An 18,540-nucleotide genomic window follows, 5' to 3' on the forward strand; every position below is an offset into this window, starting at 1 on the left:
ATAAAAATTTGAGAAAAATATACGGCAAAAAGGAAAGGAAACAGCGGAAATTTGGCAAATCGAATGTTCACAAATATTCGAACCTTGATAAATCCCCCGAAAAAGACGACATTCAAAAGTCCCCATATAAAAATATTCTACGCTCGACGGGATTTCTAGTGATAGCATTCATGTCTTTCTGCGTTAAATATATCAGTCGGCCAAAATTGACTGAACAAAAAACAGTTGAGCATATAGTTCCTACCCCCACTAAGTGGGGTTGGAACAATAAAAGCTGACAAATTCATGCCAAACAACACAATTTCAAATGCATCAAAGCAATTTATTGTGTTTTTGTAAGACAAAAACCATTTGTAATGCACGAAAAATTTTGTAATGCAAGTAATGTCTTACTTGATATTGAAGCGGATTGAGACTGTGAGGCAGAAACTGATCTGGAGTATGAGGGAGGAGGGGAACTTGGGCTGGACTCCGTCTTGTTTTCTTTCTTACACGGGCAGAACTAAAACAGAACATACATTTAAAAACAGAGCTGTGCTTCCACCCCAAAGCTTGATAATTCGCCTTAATCATGTGAAAACGCACGATGATTAAGAGAAATAGCATGACGTATGTAACACGAAAAAATGTGCCAACTATCAATAACTGAGATTAATGTGATGACTTAGTTCTTAGCATCCCAAGATTTTGATTATTTTGATGTCGATATTTGGTGTCCTTATGTGTACGGTAGGTTTAATGACAAAGTTTTGCTCTATGTTCTTAATTGACTTTAAAAATAATAAAATTCCATATTCACTGAAACAAAAAAGTACCATGATAAAGTCAAAACGCCGCTCTGAGACGAGGACGATTGGTAAGCAACAAAAATGTAACTACAAACAGATTTTCAGTCTATCAAACATTTTATCTGCCGTTTGGTCACTAAGCATTGAATTATAAAATATCAAAACGATATTTTAGCACGAAGGATTTTGTGCTTAAGATACAAGATTAGATTGTTCAGATTGTCAATGACATGTCAAGAATTGTCAAGAAATTTGTTTTTTGAAACATGTAAATTACTCAGATTATAACCCTATGGTTTGATATCTACATGCTCTAAAATGTTAAATAAACTAATCAGCATTGTTATTAATATAGTAATCTTCAAATTGTGGCTGTTCGTTTTCATAGGTAAAAATAGGATTTGAAGGCTCCTATTTGTCTATTAACGGGTACTTTCTTGTGTTGATCGAGCAAAAACTCGGTTAAAACATTTGAAAATTGGCAAGAATGACTAACTCTTTTTTCGACACAGTTGCCATCCAAGTCGAATACATCAGTTGCATTCTCACATCGACAGTGGTATGCCTCCACGCATCTCTCCTGATAAGTGAGACACTCGAATGTTGTCTTGTTCCGAGAGAGGGCCAAATCCATCAGATCCCGTCTCTTGCAGTAAGTTCTATCACACTCGTCTTCGTCCAGCACTCGTACGCACAGCTCTTGGATCCCACCGACGCACGGATTCGCTACAAGATCAATTAAATTAACCAAAAAAACATTAGCAGGATAGTTTTAATAAGAATCATGACTGATTTTCCAATCAAAATGATTTTTTAAAACTTTTTTTGAAAACGTCATTAAGCTTTGAAAGATCGTTATAAGACTCTTTTTTAAATCAAATACCGTTCAAATCATTATTCTCAAAGAAACCCTACATTTTTCAAATACTTAGTTTTGATACAGATACAATTGTCAAATACAAGTTTATATTAGTAAGATTTGGATCCGCTTATCATTTTTGTGATAATCATTTTTTCTAAAGCAAAACAGAAGCAAACGGTTTTTTTTCAGTATGAATATGGGTTCGTTTTTTATCAAACTTTTTCTAATGCCATCTTTAGATCAGTTGTACAAGAGAAGTTAATATTACAAAAAATGAGTCAACTGGGATGATAACTGAGACTGTCTGCATCCAAGGCGCTTATCTTATCTCGTTTCAAATAGATAATGTTTTGATAGCTATTGTTAGTAACTTTTATGATATTGGACTTCTTTAGTGACCCAATATTGTTCAGAGTAACCTTAACTGAACTTAGTCTTAAAAAGTCATTTACACGTGTGGTTAGCAAGGTAGGTCAGGTCATTTGAGATCAAACCACTTCATACAAACCAGGTAAAAACTCACTTCCGCTCAGTTTAAGAACCGACATTACACATAGATCAACAAAAGAGCAAAGAAAGAGCGACATGAACGAGTGATGAAACCACTTTTATGAAGTTAGCGGTTGTAAAATGGAAAACATAAGTGGAAGAAATTTGGAAGCGACTCGAAACGTCGGAACTTCCCAAACGACACCGTAATTGCAGTCAAAGCCATTATTTTTGTTACAATATTTATTCGTTACATCAAAAGATTTGATTAAAGTATTTGGCGCAAAATTACAATTCTCTTAACTGGAAAGATTTGAGCATAGAATTCATCGGATCAAACGAACATAAAAACAATTACGACATCATTCAGAACCAATCAAAAGGAACGGCATATATTAAATTCTTCAGACCTATTTTGCACTGAAAAAATCCACTGGGAAATCTTGATACTGCATATCTGGTGACGTTGAAAAAAGCCTTAATTCCTAGGACAAAAACTAATAGCATCACAAACAATAGTCTTCCAAACTTAGGATTCCGCAATTAACTCTGGCCCAGAAGACACATTGGGATAGCATAAGGTAGGTAATATTCCTAGAAACTGAACATAAAAAGATGGACTCAAGAAAACACCAAATTTTTCGATTTGGCACCACATTAATTAGAAACAAAATGAGATATGCCCATTTCGTGTCAGAGAAACAACAAACAAAATGAATTCATACTGTAGCGAAATTTAAACGATCATGAAAGGGACAAAAGAAATATAATAATACTAAAAAGCAAAAAAAAAATCGGTTTTTACCAAAACCTAGTCCCAAGAAAATTTGCATGAAGTAATACTAAGTCAAAACTCTAAAACGGAGGAACAGCAATTTATTAGCGGTGCTTAAAATTAAATGAATAAAATTGCAAATTAAAGAAATTGAAAAAAAAAACATCTGAGAAAAAGCCAAAAACATAAAGATTTATATATAAACAATTGATGAAAGCAGAACGAATGAAACTATAGGTCTTAAGAGAATATTGGAAGGATAAATAAAGCATATAGAGAATATGGACACATTGTAGAAAAACAAACAAAAAGACTTCTGCTTAGTTTTTGAAAGTTAAAAATCAATTTGAAAAAAAGTTGAAACAATTGCTTTTCATTATTTAGCACTACATTCTTGGAAAGACTATATAGCCATCCTCCTGCACATGAAAAACAAAAAGAGTTGAAAGATTCAAAACAATAAAATTAGTTTAAAATTTGTTTCTTTATTTATTTATTAAATACTTACGATGTCATTCAGATGCCAAATTTTCTCACGAGATATTAGCAGATGGTTGATGGTCAAAAACTAATAAACCTATCGTTTAAACATGCAATTAGTAATCCAGTTGCTTTTATGTAACTATTTACAAAAAGGGTTTCTTTCATTTCCGCTATAATATTATGTCAAGTATAAATTAGCGAAACTTACAGCATCCAGGTTCCGATGAGTTCCTGCACTTGACGCAGCCATGTGCTGCAATTAAATCGTTCAGTACGAGATCCTCAGGCCTGAAACAACAAAGAAGGGGAACACATTAGAAGCACTATCATTAAAACTTTTCTAATTTAATACTCGGATGCAAAACAATATCTCAACTTTAACTCGGAAATTAAAAAAGCGTATTATAAAGAAATCTTTTTTCTAGCATGGTCATCTGATACTTTCAAGCAGACCTAATTGAAGCTTGAAAATTCCTAGCCCTCTCACCTCAGATTTATTTTTTTAATGACAACTAATACTCGCTCAAAAATCTCTCAAATGAGTGCTAAATTTGTTTAATTTCGTGGTTGGGCATACTCGCTTTACTTAATGTCAAATCTTGCACAACAAGTAAAACACAGAAAACAGAAGTCAAAATGCAACACTTAAAAAACTTTCTGAAACCAAAAAACCTAACTCTCTCCTTAGAAATTAGTTTGAAAAAACATTGCTGACTTTAAAACCTCTATTTCTTGCTCCCTCCACTTATCCAGTGTTACTAAAGAGAAAACTTGATATCAGAAACACAAAAACAAAGCGAGACCAGCCATGACCTACAATCCAAACACTTGTATAAATCGGAACTTACTATCAATTGAATAGAAGGAAATAAATCGATGGCTGTACCGCATAACGTACAAACAGAAAACATGAACAAAACAAAAGAAATTAATAAAAAAAAGAAACAACTTTTATTCCTCTTCTTAGCAAAAAAGTTTCTTAGCCAAAATATTAGCCTTTGATTTGATAAGTATCTAATCAAACTACTTACGAAAAAGTCAAAAGTAACGACTCATATTTACAACGACAACTCAAAACAAAAAAAAACAATCGGAAGTCAGTTAACAATAGAAAAATCAGCCAAAAACTACCGTTAACATAAAAAATTATAAAACCTTTCTGAAACATGCAATGAAACGGCTTCTTTTTAAAAGAAGCCTCTTTCATGCAGTTGACAATACTCAATGGTTCACGTAATAATGGGATTCTCGAAATAGCTTCACTCCTCAACAAAAATTAGTTTTCAATTTTCAAAATTGTTTGCGACTTTTTAATGATTGATTAACAATGGTAACTGAAAAAAGCGACAAGTAAGAGGAGTCTCAACATCTGCTTGACATAAAACGGGCAAGCAGAGGCAAAAAACAAACAAATTGAAAGAAGTGGAAATTATCAAAAACATCGAAAAGATAAAAGATTCGATAGAGCTTTCGGGAACAATGTCGCCAAAAGTCAAAAATATGATAATTAAATCTAAGCATGAACGCAGCACCAACCTAAATAACCTTTAATTAACGACTTGAGCTCAGAATATGACAAAAAAGTGGAAAACTTGAAAAAGAGCATAAATTTACATAAACTCTACATTGCAGACTAGAAGCAAACTGGTTACAAATAACTGATTGGAGATAGGGAAAGGTAAAAATAACAAAAATTGCAGATTTGGAAAAAAAGTACCAAATGTTACAAAGAAGCTAACGTCTTCAAGAACAAAATAGTGCTGCGCAAACAATTTAATCCATGCATAAAACAACACAGCTTCATTGGTCACTAACAGTCAGGAAACTCGAAAGGCATGTTTAAAAAATGAAAAACTTAATTTTCCATTTTATTTCTGCGTTTAAAATGATATTACAAATACCTGTACCTAAAAAACAGATATGAAATTTTTTTTCTGCAAGACTTTGAAAACTCTGAGCAACGTCAATTTAAGGCGCATTATAGAAAAACTCAAAATAGTGGCTAACAACTTTTTAAAAAATGGAAATTTGGGATCAAAAGGTTCAAATAGGGATCTTTTCATCTTGAATTTGGGCCCTACGAGCAACATTAGCACACTAAGCACTTGAAAGACTACTAAGACCACCTAAGGGCGTCCAATGAAACTTAATGTCCACTGGGCTGCACCTGTTTATCCCGTTTTCAAAGCTCAAACTCGTGAATACATCTTAAAAAACGGAGAGAGCACCAGTGCAATCCAAATTCTCTAGATTGTAAAAAGGCAAGCGCCTAAATAAGGCAAAAAGGCAAGCGTATAACACAAAGGCAAGCGTGTAAAAAGGCAAGCATATAACACAATTAAACTTCTAAAATCTTTAAAGAAGCACACAATAGTTTTAACAATAATGCATTAAAAAGCCCGATGAGAACAAAAGTTCGCTCGCTTAGAGAAATTTTTTTTCTCTTCAATTTCTCGCTCTCACATAACTAGCAGTATAAACACGTTTCACTTCCCGGATCAATTATTGGCTAAAATAGAGACACTCCTCCAATACTCTTCGAGCCGTAAAAAGACAACGCCCAGCATAACTCAAGATCTTTGAATTACAAAAAGAAGGAGATCACCTAAATTGTAGCCCTTTGAATAGCTAACGACTTCTATTAGTTAAGAATAAAAAAATTCTTTTGCTCATTAGAAACTGGTTCCCAAACCTAATTTCATACTGGCTTAATACGCAGTAGAAAATGAATATTCACGCTTCTCCTATCTTAAACTTTTGTTCAACACAACAACTGTTTCGCACTTGTTTCCAAATCCGATACTGGATAGAAATGATACCAGAAAACTCCAGAAACCCCTAACGGGTCGTATTTGACAAAGCAAGTCCTTAAAGTACCTACTTCTAGATGAATTCTCAAAAAAAATTACCTGATGTCGTCAAAGGAAACTGGTATCTCGACTCCAGGCGTTTCAATGTTGACGATCTGTGTTATAATGATGTAGATTAATCGCGTGGTGATAGAGTTCTCAGCATTGAACCCTTCAAAATTGACGTATCCTACTCCTAGTCCTGCGCTGTAGTCAACAGTGTACTCGTTCACACCCTAAAAACATAACCGACAAACGTCGCACGAAATGCTCTGAAACGACTGATGGTTGGGTGGTCATCAATTAAAAGTGCTTTAACAGTGGAGGGTTCAAAAACTTTTATTTGAGACCCAATTTTACAAAACAAGATTAAAATTTTTCAGTGAAATTAACTTTTGTGACAAATCAACGTCAATTAAGTTTAACTGTTTTGAACTCTGAAAGGGGTACTTAACATGCAAAAACCAAGAAATCAAGTTTGAAAGGTGAGCAGACGACAAAAGTCGGTAGTACAAAAAAAGCATAAAAAGCGAAGACCAACAGGACTAACATAATTCGCTACAAAATTCTTTTGAGATCAATCAATAAGTCACAGTTCAATCTTAAATTACATAAACCATGGTACCAATTAAAGCAAGATTTTGACTAAGTTAGTATAAACAGTGAAGAACTCAGCAATAAGGCGTAGTATCCATCATTCTATAAAAGATAGATGAATAGATGATTCAGTTTAAACTTTCTCTAAGCTCTCAGAGTAAATTGTTTTAATGCGTAATGAAAATCTTCTTTTTCTTGTTTTCCTCCGATTATCCACCATCAAGAGATTTTTTCAATCCGGCTCACTTATAAGCGCGTGCAAAGTTAACCCAATAAAATGGAAATTTAACGCTTTTTAAGTATAGCTGACATATTGCCGGGCGAAGACCTCGAAATAGATGGTTGAAATAAAATTTCAAGCGCTAATTTCTTTCAAATAACATAGCCTCATAGTTCGCATACTTAGGTTAACTCTATTGAAGTTCAATTTGAATTTAAATTTGCAATTTAGATTTAAGAAAAGAATGCAAAGTCATTTTATTGAGTGAGGCAGATGATGCATAATCCACATTTCAGCATTCTCTCAACTGAATGTTGATAAATTAATTTATTAAATTTTGGTTAACAGTCTTTTACGGTTTACAGCTTTCGGTTGTTTTAAGACTCGAAGAGGCTTTATGGTTTGCTTTAAGTGAGCGAGCAAGAAAACCGGAAGTTCAGGGAGTGAATTAAGTTTGTTTCAGTGAACAAATTCAAGGAGCCGAGAAAAAAGAGTGGTTTCTAATTCATGCCCTCTTTTGAAACAGAGCGAAAAATTTAGGTGTGAAAAAATTTTCGCTAAGCCAGCAATTTTTTTTTTCACGTGCGGCTTTTTCCAACGTTTTTTTTTGTTTTTGGAAACTTCTATGCTGTCTAAGAGGTTACTTCAGACTAAAGTCACAGTTTTATGATGGATTCGATAGCAATCCGAAGGTGTTTTGTAATTCAAGGGAGTCTTGCGCTAATTTGAAGGTTTTCAACTAATTCTCCGGTTTTAAGGCTATTTTAGCGATTTCTGGACTATTATTGTATTCTATTACTTTTACTTGTCACTAAATACTAAATGTACGCTTAATGCTCGTGGACAGTTTCTATTACAAATTAAATACAGGTTCTTTGGTACCAAGCAATTTATTTCTTTGAATTTTGACAAAAAAGTTGCAAAAAATTGTTAAATTTTTTCTAAACTACCTAATTTTTCGCTTTTTTGAAAATTAGAGATGTTTTTGGGCTTTTTCCGGCTTGTCCAAAGTTGTGTGAGCAATCACAATGTCTCGATTACTGAAATATTGTTTTACCTTTGTATTTGTACTTGTGCAGATCGAAAAAAATTAACTGAGTTTTTGTTTTTTTTTGGTTTAAATTACTTTTTAGTTAAATTTTGTTTTTTTTTATTTTATTCAGAGTTTTCTCTTTTCGTTGATGCTCTCTGTGATCAGAAACTAGAAATTCGGCAGGCTGAATTTTTGGTCGAGGTATCTTCGAGTCTTTTCCGGAATTCTTCTGGCTATTTTTTTTTATAATTGAAGATCAATATAATCGATACAATAAGTGATTCTGTTGACCGAAATCTAAATTTTCCTAAATCGGAACAGTCCCTTAGTCCAGTCTGTAGTAACAGTTGACAAATGTGACTTACGTAAAACAAAAATTGAGAACCAAAATAACAAACGTAACGGAAATAATTACGGAAACGAATCAAAGAGTCGTATTTCACTTAAAATTACACTGCTGAAAACTATCTAAATAAACAATTCACAAACATGTCACAACTCTCATCAGGATCAAAAAAAGGTGAATTGACAAACGTGAGCAAGCATCAACTATCCGATAGCAATCTTTTAATCAAACACCGTTTTCTCAGTCTACTTCAAAAATGGAGTCAGAAAAAAATCACTGCGCAAAACGCTTACCTTTTCGCCCCGCTTACTGTTTTCGCTTGATCGAAATCAACGCTCGAAAAATCAAGTGTGAAAAAAAGTACCTTAAAAACAAAAAAGCCTACAACTGTCCTTCCTATTCGAGTCGCAAAAAAGTAAAACCTCTAAAAATAACCGCTTCAGTAAATGACGGTAGCTTTACTGAAGCGGTCGGCCCACAATCTGAAAATAGTCTAAAAACCCGCATTTAAAAATCAAAGTCAGGCAATAACTCTCATGAGTTAGAAAACTGCATCAAAAGCCGTTAAAACAGCCTTAAAATTATTACTTTAGGTTAATGAAAACCAGCTAGATTAAAATTGCTACAAAAGCCGGCGAACAAAACTTTTGCATCCAGGAAAAGATTTTCAGAGCTCTATTTCTTGCTCGCTCGATCAAACAATAGGAGGGACAAATTAATTCTGATGAGGGGGTAGAACTTTTAATGGGTGCACAAAAATCTGACATGTGAGGGGTTGGAAGACGGATCCAACCGGGTATTACTCTTCGACCTTAATCACAAAGCTATTCCTTCTTTTCTATCTACTCACTTAAATAATCGCCTTTATGTTAGCAATAGACTAAATTTCGGAACAAACTTAGATCACGCAAAGATTAAGAGTTCAAGCGTACAAAAGTCACGACTGAGTAAAAAAAGTATTCTAGAACAAAAGTCCAAAATCGGTCAAGCAAAAACTTTGCATGAAAAAGACACACGTTTGCAAAAACGCGTTCAAATTTTGTTCGAAAGCAATTTATAATCTCTCAAAACATGATGAGATGACTAACAGCAGTGATATCGCTTAGCGCCCATTAATGAGCAACTGGGGTGTTTTGTTTTTACCTCGTTAGATCTGAGGGTCTTATTGCCTGCTGTCAAGTTGGAAAGCATGGTTACTCGCTCCTCGCCATTCGGTGTCAATTCCAAGATGATATCCTCCAATATGGTAGTGGTTCCGTCCGGATTCTCTTTTTCGTCTACCTTTTTGTAGCCATGTTCGTAACCAATTCTCACAGTCGTAATCTTGTACTTATCTGTCGTTTTGAATGAAATTGCAGGCACCTTCAAACAATGAACAAAAATAAGCTGCTTCTTATAATTAGCGGGCAATAAGTTCTTATTTCAGCACCGATGTGGTCACAGGACTATTATCAAGTACCTAAGTATCATTTGTACAATAGTTTCAACTCAACCAGCACTTGAATTGAGCTATTTTGCGCGTTACACATATAGGTGATACCACAATTTCTTACCTGGTTAGTCTACGGAAACCTTTAGTATGGATATACGGAAACCTTTGCTGTCAATCCTGCTCTTCTCACGGGGTACCAGCAGTCTATTAAGATTATGACTCCGATTATGTTGAAATTACAGAAGACAGACATCAATCACGTGTAAAAACTCACCAAGAGCGACAAGAGCTGTAGATCGGTACAGTAGTTAGTAATTAGAGGAAAGATCATAACAACTAGACTTACCTTGCTTCAGGTCAACAATTGTCTTGTCAACAATTATAAAAAGGGAGTAAGCAGGTAAGATTGCAAGGATGTTTTGAAAGCATTAATGATCAAGGGACAAGTTAAGTAAAAAAAGTTATAAAAAGGGAGTAAGTAATTGGAAGTCAACAACAAGCATAAACTTTAAATATCACACAAAATCACGGGTTTGTTTACTTACTTTTGCAAAATTATTGTTGGTTCGTCTGAGGTCGCTGAGATAGAAAAAAATTAGAAAAATTCTTACAGAATAATAAAACAGGGTTTCAATCAATTTTTCGGCTAGTTAAAAAAAATGAAGTTGACACAACTCAAATTTATAAAAAAAAAATGGCTGGCTACTCCTAATTGCGTTCCAAGGGAGTCCGTCTTCAGCTAATTGCTTGGGTTGACCTCTGAAGAGACAGAGAGACAACCAGCAGCCTTCACCCGCCCAGGCCCCACTAATATCTAGGGTCCTACTTAGATTTTAAAAAGTGTAGTAATGCTAAGGTGGGCACTGCGACCGCACAGACCGCAGAAACTGCATTGGGCGGGTTGCACCATCGTGCCCTCTCCCCTCGTGAAGACAAAGAGAGGGCAATGCATGGACATCATTTGGAACATTCCAGTGCCTAAACTTACCTAAATAACGAAAATCAGCTCGTTGCAATTAAAGGAAATGTCAACTCATTTTTTAAAAAGCCAAGTCATTTAGATCATAACAATTACACTTACCTTGCTACGGGTAAACATATCTTGTAAACTATTGTAAAAAGGGAGTAAGTACAACAGGTAAGATTGCGAGTCAAGTCACTTGAGGAAAATTTAGGGAACTCCGTCAACAGAGGAAAGGAATGTATTCAACGCCACAATTGGACAAATCGATCAATCAATTGAAAAATTTGGGTTACTTTACTTATCTGTATCATATCAAAGTTTATCGAAGTTCATTTAAAAAAATTTGATCTTCACGATCAGATGATCAAGCTATAATAGATAAAAAGAAATTGAAAAAAGTAACAGCAACGTTGAAACCAAAGTTAGTTGGTTCAACTTTCAAAAAAATTGATAGCAGTCAAGATATGTTTCAGAATTATTCACATAGTTACACAGTACCTGAAACTGCTGAGAAACGTTCAAAACTCCACCAGGATTGAAATTTGGATCTTCCAAATCCAGTTCCAAAATAAGAGGACCAATGGTCACGGCTCTATCGGTGGGTTTGAAGTTCGGCTCCCCATCTGGCTTGATTTCTTCCAGCTCATTATCAGCTGAAACGCAAAATTATTTTCTGGTCGTGGTGGATAGAGAACCCTCGTTGCTCAAACTAATTTTTAACAAATTAAATGTCAACATTGACAAAACTTAGATGGCAGATTGCCAGAAAATAGCCGCAATAGCATCGTAGATCTGCGGTTTCAAAAAAACAGTAAAAATACTGACCAAAAAATCGTAATTTCATTGAAGGCTGATATGTTACATTTTAATCAAAAATCTGTATAAGCTTTTGCAGCCTCTATTAGCTGTGCTCAAAAAACCGTCATTTAGAATGACACAGACCCATTTGACCTTATCTTTTTGAATTAAAGTAAATAAAAGTCAATTTCAAAGTTAAGTCATTTTTGAGAGTGAGGTAAGTCAAGTGTGATCAAAAACTTAATCACGCAAAAGATAAAACACTCTCCACTAAGAGTGAAAAGAGACTTCAAGCACGAAATTCGGTTGAAAAGGCATGAACAAATGGGGTCTTTCCCATTATAGCCCCCCACCCCCAGCTTAGTGGTCAGATAACATATAGTCCCCCCCCCAATCATTATAATTATACCATAATGGGGGTCTATAATTTCATGGGGGCAACAAATGAACAAAAAGCAGATTTGAAGTGTTTCGTCATTTGGTCGTAACAAAAGTCTTGACGACGAAATAAAAAAAACATAGCAGGACAAGTCTTGATGTACAATTCAAAGAATTTTCATTGACTAAGCAAAAAACTAGACATAAAACGGACTATGAGTGAATTGGGAAAACCATTTTAAAAAAAATCAGATTTAAAAAATAAAGAAAAACAGAAAATCCAAGTGGAATTGCCGCATGTTATCAAAAAAACCATTAGCGAGAAACCGAATTTTTGTTCAAACACCGTATTCTCACTCCACTTTGAAATAAGAGCAAAAACATTTCACGCTGCAAAACCACTCGCTTTTTCGCTACACTTCCTGTCTCGGTGTGACCAAAATCACTACTCCAATTTGACTTCAAAAATCATGAAAATGTGTGAACAGATCTTAAGAAAAAGACAGCGCCCCAATACAATTCAAATTCTTTGAATTGTAAAAAAAACCAAGAGAAGGCCAACAATAGCACCAGCTATCGGTTTGCGGCTATTAAAAGTTAACCTTAAAATTTTGACTCTTGTCTCATTGATTCTACTGTTGGAGCTGAGCTCACTAAGCATACCATAGTATGTGAATTAAATGGTTGAACAGGTTCAACTTTACATTGACCTGTGAAAAAGCGAATTAACTTTAAAACTTTGTAGTTTGAGGAACAAAGAAGTGTACAGAAACAATTTCTGCCCAAATACAGAAAAGAAAAATACAGAAACGATTTCTTTTAGGTGCTAGAAAGATCCGTAACCTAGTTCAACAATGCTGTCTTCAACACAACCCCAGAGGCTCAAAAAATAAAAAAATTATTTCACACTTTATTACGTTTACAGTGATTCTGGGGATCGTTGGAACCTTTGTAATAAAAATTGACTTTTCATAGCTGAAGCCAAATTGCAAGGCAAAATTGTTGAAAATTTGAAGTTATAGAACAATTTATTGGAATTATAAATTCCCATTTCAATTTTATTTTAAGATCATGCAAATCAATTGTGATCGTTTCAACATAAGATCAGCAAAGTTGAACCATCAGTTATTGGGACTAATTGAGTATCAAGTAGCGTACTGTAATCAACAGTACAGCAAATGCCCATGTCAGAAAAGCTAACAAGAATACAAAATATCCTGACAGATTTCAAATCACTGAAACGAATTGGGCGGTGTAAAACTTCTTTATTATAAGTGGGAGGGCAGACGTTACATCTGCAATTTAATCTGACAGACACGCGGTGCAAAATCGTCAACTTAAGCTAGCCAACTGTTCTAAATTAAACGTAGAAAGACGTTTTAGTAAAACTTGCCGGAGAAACAAAGTATATTTTATGTGATTAGAGGACGCATATTTTCAAAACACTATCTAGAGAAATCGAATATATTAGTTTAATTTTCAGCCCTAAAATCACATCTGGAAAACTAAGTTTAATCATCAGCCTCATATTTTTTATTAATCTTTGTAAATGAAACGCAATTTATCTTAAACGACACAAAGATTCTAAACACCCCGAATTAAATCATTTTATTGCTACAAAACGAAACAAACTTTGAAAAAAGAGTTATTTCGGCAAAATGAAGACATGCTGCCGAGAGCTTGACCTTTTTTTTAGATTCAGAAACATAGTGTCAATTTCAGAAAAAAATACAAAAAAAAAGTCGACCCCGCGGGTGTTCGTTCGGACCCGCAACCTCACAGATGACAGTGCGACATCTTAACCAATCAGCTACAATTCTGTTAATCGCTTTTATATTGTCGACAGACTTTATTTCCAAAAAAAGAGCATATTAGATCCCCCAAAAAGGAGTATCTAAGCGTGAAAAAGTCACTCAAGCAGTCAAAGAATGTTATCAAAAAAATATTCAAGAAAAAATTTCGTAAAAAGACGCACACCTTTACAAATTGCTTCACACTTTGTTCGAGAGCAATTAATAACTAATTATTAGAATGATTCTTTCCGCATAGCTGATGTTCAATACAAAAAGGCGTCAATGTTTTGTTTTGAAACGTCTGGTAAAAGTTTAGTGAAAAATGATTAAAATGTATTATGTTGTATCCCTTGTTCGATGTCCACGGAACGAGTAAGTCTAATCGTTTTCCAATAACTATTTCACAAGGAAAAAGCTTCTCTCACCAACTAAGTTTTGGACAATAAAAAGGCTTCTGAAAATTACATAATTCATTAACTGCACTGTAACAATGTGTAGGGCAAGGTACTGACCTATCCGAACGATCATGACCAATGTTTTCACACACCAGCAACTGTGACGATAACAACTATTGTACTATATCAATAAATGCGCCCCCCCATCACAATTTGACTTGGGGGCTTAAAAATTCTGAATTTCAGCGCATGATACTTCTTCTATGAAACCAATAATGGTCGACCACACCTGTTCAAGGAATAGATAAGATAGGTTGTTTCAAATATAAATGTGTTGGAAGCAGGATAAAGGAGGGAGAGGAACCACTCTGCTTTCTTAATGATATTCCACTGAAAATCTCACTCTTTTCAGAGCACAGAAATTACTCCCCAAGACGCACATTCCTTATTATGTGATAGTCATACGAGGATAATACAGATCATATCGTATTGCCCAGTACGATCCTTGCACGGAAGCAAGCAACTCATATATATAGCAAAAAAATTACAAGGGCAGATCCAAATTGAGTTATTTTCTTTGCATATTATCTTGGTAAGAAACAACTGGCTTCTCAAATAAACTTTGAAAGTACTTTTTTCCATTTAGACAATATAGCTGGTACAGATGACCAACCAGGGATGAGCTTTAAAAAGTCTGAAGAAATTGAGAAGACATTTCATTTTTCGTAGCAAGTTGCAATTTCGTCAATTAAATTGAACCAAATTGTCTCAGATGAACAGCTTCAAAAAATTTGGACAAAGAGAATTCAGTTAGCTTTCAATTAAAGCAACATGGCTTCAACGCTGTAATTAATTTAGGATAAAAAGGGATTTTTGAGTGGGTGAAATAATGTACGAGCAAAAATAACTTAAGAGCTTCAAATAAGAGCTCCACATTGATGAATAAACGAAAACATTGATGAATAAACAAAGATCCAATAAAAAACTTGACAAAAAAGAGAAGGCTACTGAATAACTCTAATAACAACTATTGCTTTAGCCATCTATGACTCGATTTAGCATTTTTTTAATTCCAATGCTAATTAGAAATCAATTAAGTTTCTAATATTAGTTCTCCCTTAGTTAAATCAATTATTAATTCTTCTGTACATGAACAAAGCTCCTTCAAAATATTGAACTTATTGATATAGATCGTTTGTTGAAGACGTGTTAACCTGCATCATTGCTCAAATGGATCGACACAATGGTCGAAAACGTCAGTTACGACATCCCGAAAACGTCCCTAATTTCAGAAAATGAGGAGATTTAACTTACTGTTGTAAATCAGAAGAGAGAAACTTGTGGGTTCCAGGGCATCTGGGTTTTCGAATGCCTCGCACTCTTTGGGTTCTTGGTCTGTACATCCCTTCAATTCCAAGAAGAGAGAGAAGCCATTTGAGAATGTGTCTCCAATCGGTACCAGCCACAACTCTACTATGTCAGTGATTTGCGTTGTTGGGTTGAGGTCGGGCACCACGAGCTGGTAACCTGTTTAAAGGCATCTCAAAACATAACCAACTAACGTTGACATAATGACTCCCGAACGACTGGTGGGGGGCTCGAACGACTTTTTTTTTGGGGGGGGGGGGGAGATATAAGTGTTTTTAATTATGATAGCTCTGGAGTAAGAAAAAGGGGATCTATTCTGTTTCCCCCAGCTTAGTGGGCTTATATCTTTTACGCCCCTCAAGCGCATGTGCTAACTTTTACTTAGTAACGTGCTACACAACAACATATAAATTGTAACTGGGGGTGTAAAAAACAATGGTGGGGGCAAAACAGAATAGATCCGAAAAAATCAACAAAGTGAAGAGAAACAACAGAAACATTCACGGTGAAGGTACGATGGTAGCTTACCATCAAAAACGAACTCCTGAAGGACAACATTTACAACTCCGTTGTCGTCCTCGGCATCCTCCTCCGGCACTAAGAATCCCGAGTCACTTGGATTTGTAGAGTTCAAATAAAACGCGTCCAGATATTTATCCACAACCTTGACGTACACTTTTCTTTCTACAGGACTGGCAGGATTGAAATTAGCGTCAGTTAGTCCAAGTGTCTTCAAGTCACTCTAAAAGAACAATTTTCTATGTTTATAAACTTTCTCTGAAAAATTAGCTGACAATAGCTCAGCTAAAGGAGCAATTGTTTGTCAATGCGTACATAAATGGAATAAGTTACCACATTGGCTTCGGTTGGCAAAAAATGAAAACGTTTTTAAGAAAACGTTGAATGATTTCTTGCTCTCACAACATGAAAAAATTCCTTTGAATAGTAACGTAGGAGCTTTTAAAAGTTATTTTTATTTTTAGGAAGAAAACAATCAAAAGAAAATTTTAAAATGTGATTCTTTAAGAAATTTGTTGATGTTTATTATATTATTATTGTTTGAATGATTAGAAATATTTTTTGTTTCAAGTATATTTAACCGTATGGTTATAATTTTAATTTACTTGTTGCAAAAAAAAATTCTTTAGCTATCAAAAAGACATAAAACCAATGACCACATGGAGTTGATAACAACCAAGTTAAGGTCAACAGAGGACAAACACATATTTTCTGTACAAGTTGTAAGAAAGATAAAGTGAGCGCACCTCCATGATTAAGTAAATGTATTGCTTATCACTTCATCAAGAAGCAGGTCAACTACGCTATCATAGCGAAAAAATATTTTCACAAATTAATCGCGTGGGTACCATGGTGATTTGTGCGTAAAAACCTGATCGTAATAAAACTTTCTGAGAATCAACTAAACTTAGAACTGATTTCGGCCACGAGTTCTCTAACCAAGTATTTTGTCAATTTAAAAATACCTTTCCAAAAAATTCCCAAATTATTTCTTACCCTTTACAACCAATTGGATACTACAACATGTATTATGATGTTGCAAGTAATAGTAACAATCCGTCATTTTACCCAAAAAAAAATCCGATTTTACCTCGGTGTCGAAATAGATTGGTATCTCTGATTGGCTGCCATTTGAGGTGAGTTGGGTTTCGCCTCCCACAAGTACGACATCGACATCGGATCCTCCATTTCTGTATTCATTGAAGTAGGCGTAAGACGAGGAGTCCACAGTCAAGTCATCCTCACAGTAGGCAGGAGTGGCTGTGAAAAGCAGCAATCCTCATATCTTTTCAACAAACCAAAGTGGGGAACAATATTTGTGACCCAGTCAGAGAGACAATTTTGGGTGAAGGCTAGCAAGAGCATTTCCCAATAATAGGTGTTGCAACTTTAAAGAACTGCATAAAAGTTGACCATGAGAACTGAAATTGATGAGCTGAAACTACATAGGCGACTATTCTGGCCAAATTTTACAACGACAATTGAGAAGAAACTTTGTATCAGTTATTTTTAATCCGAAACAATTAAATTATTTTAATACTTAGAGACCAGGTTATCAGAATCCCTACAAGAGCAGACAAAATTTCAAAATTAAACGACCTAAAAATGTCTGTACCTGAAATTCGACTTGAAAACGATTCAGAAAAGTATTGAGAAATTTTTTTCAATCTTTTTATTGGGCATTTATAATTATTCGAGTTTTAGATTCAAACTCTGATAAAAATATATAGTTGGTCTAGTATGCCTCGGAAAAAAAGATACCTTGCCTCAAATGATCAAAAACCAAGCTTGAAATTTGCCCAAAATTTAGACCAATTTGACATGAAATGCAGCTGAAAATTATAAGAAACATCTAGAAAGCGAAACTCTTCTGATAGTTGAAATATTCTAGACATAGAGAGCTGTAATTTGTTACAACATGTTGGTCTGGGATGCCCTAATAAAACAACACAAATAGTTTGAACAACAAAAGTGAGGTCAGCTTAAACTTATCAAATTTTCTTTTAAAAAATGTGGGACCAATAAGTACATTCAAAGCAAGCAAAAAGAAAATTCTAATTAAAAAAGATCGTTTGTTTTTTTGTGTAAATTTCTGACAAATTAAGTTTTTCTCTTTACAACAGATTGCCACTCTGATGCAAGCTTTGCTATAATTATAAAGAAATTTTTTGGAACGGATACAAACATTGATATCAAAAATAGCACTAAATCCTAAAACATAGCAAAATCAAGCCATATTGCAAAATCGGCCCAAGCGCAAAATAAACCAATGAGACTGTCAGAAATTCACAAGTGACTCTGTCAAAAAAATAATTATATCACCAATTATAAATTTCAAAAAACCAACAGATGGACAGATTATATATAAAATATTTTTATATATATATATATATATATATATATATATATAATTTATATATATATATATAGATATATTATATATATATATAT

The 18,540-nt window shown here is 34.4% G+C and overlaps 1 protein-coding gene across 1 annotated transcript; it reads right to left on the bottom strand.

Moving 5' to 3' along the window:
• Positions 1–393: 393 nt before the first annotated feature.
• Positions 394–17,367, bottom strand: LOC142355054 (uncharacterized; the record flags this gene model as incomplete). Its single annotated transcript, XM_075407339.1, has 9 exons — positions 394–502; positions 1,285–1,514; positions 3,606–3,685; positions 6,307–6,482; positions 9,586–9,804; positions 11,337–11,491; positions 15,517–15,729; positions 16,099–16,312; positions 17,180–17,367. Coding segments are annotated over 9 exons (1,584 nt in total), but the record flags the coding sequence as incomplete, so codon positions are not given.
• Between the last annotated feature and the right edge of the window lie 1,173 nt (positions 17,368–18,540).

Source organism: Convolutriloba macropyga, unplaced genomic scaffold, assembly GCF_964194025.1.
Source record: "Convolutriloba macropyga unplaced genomic scaffold, txConMacr16.3 SCAFFOLD_4323, whole genome shotgun sequence".
Classification (NCBI taxonomy): Eukaryota; Metazoa; Xenacoelomorpha; order Acoela; family Convolutidae; genus Convolutriloba; species Convolutriloba macropyga.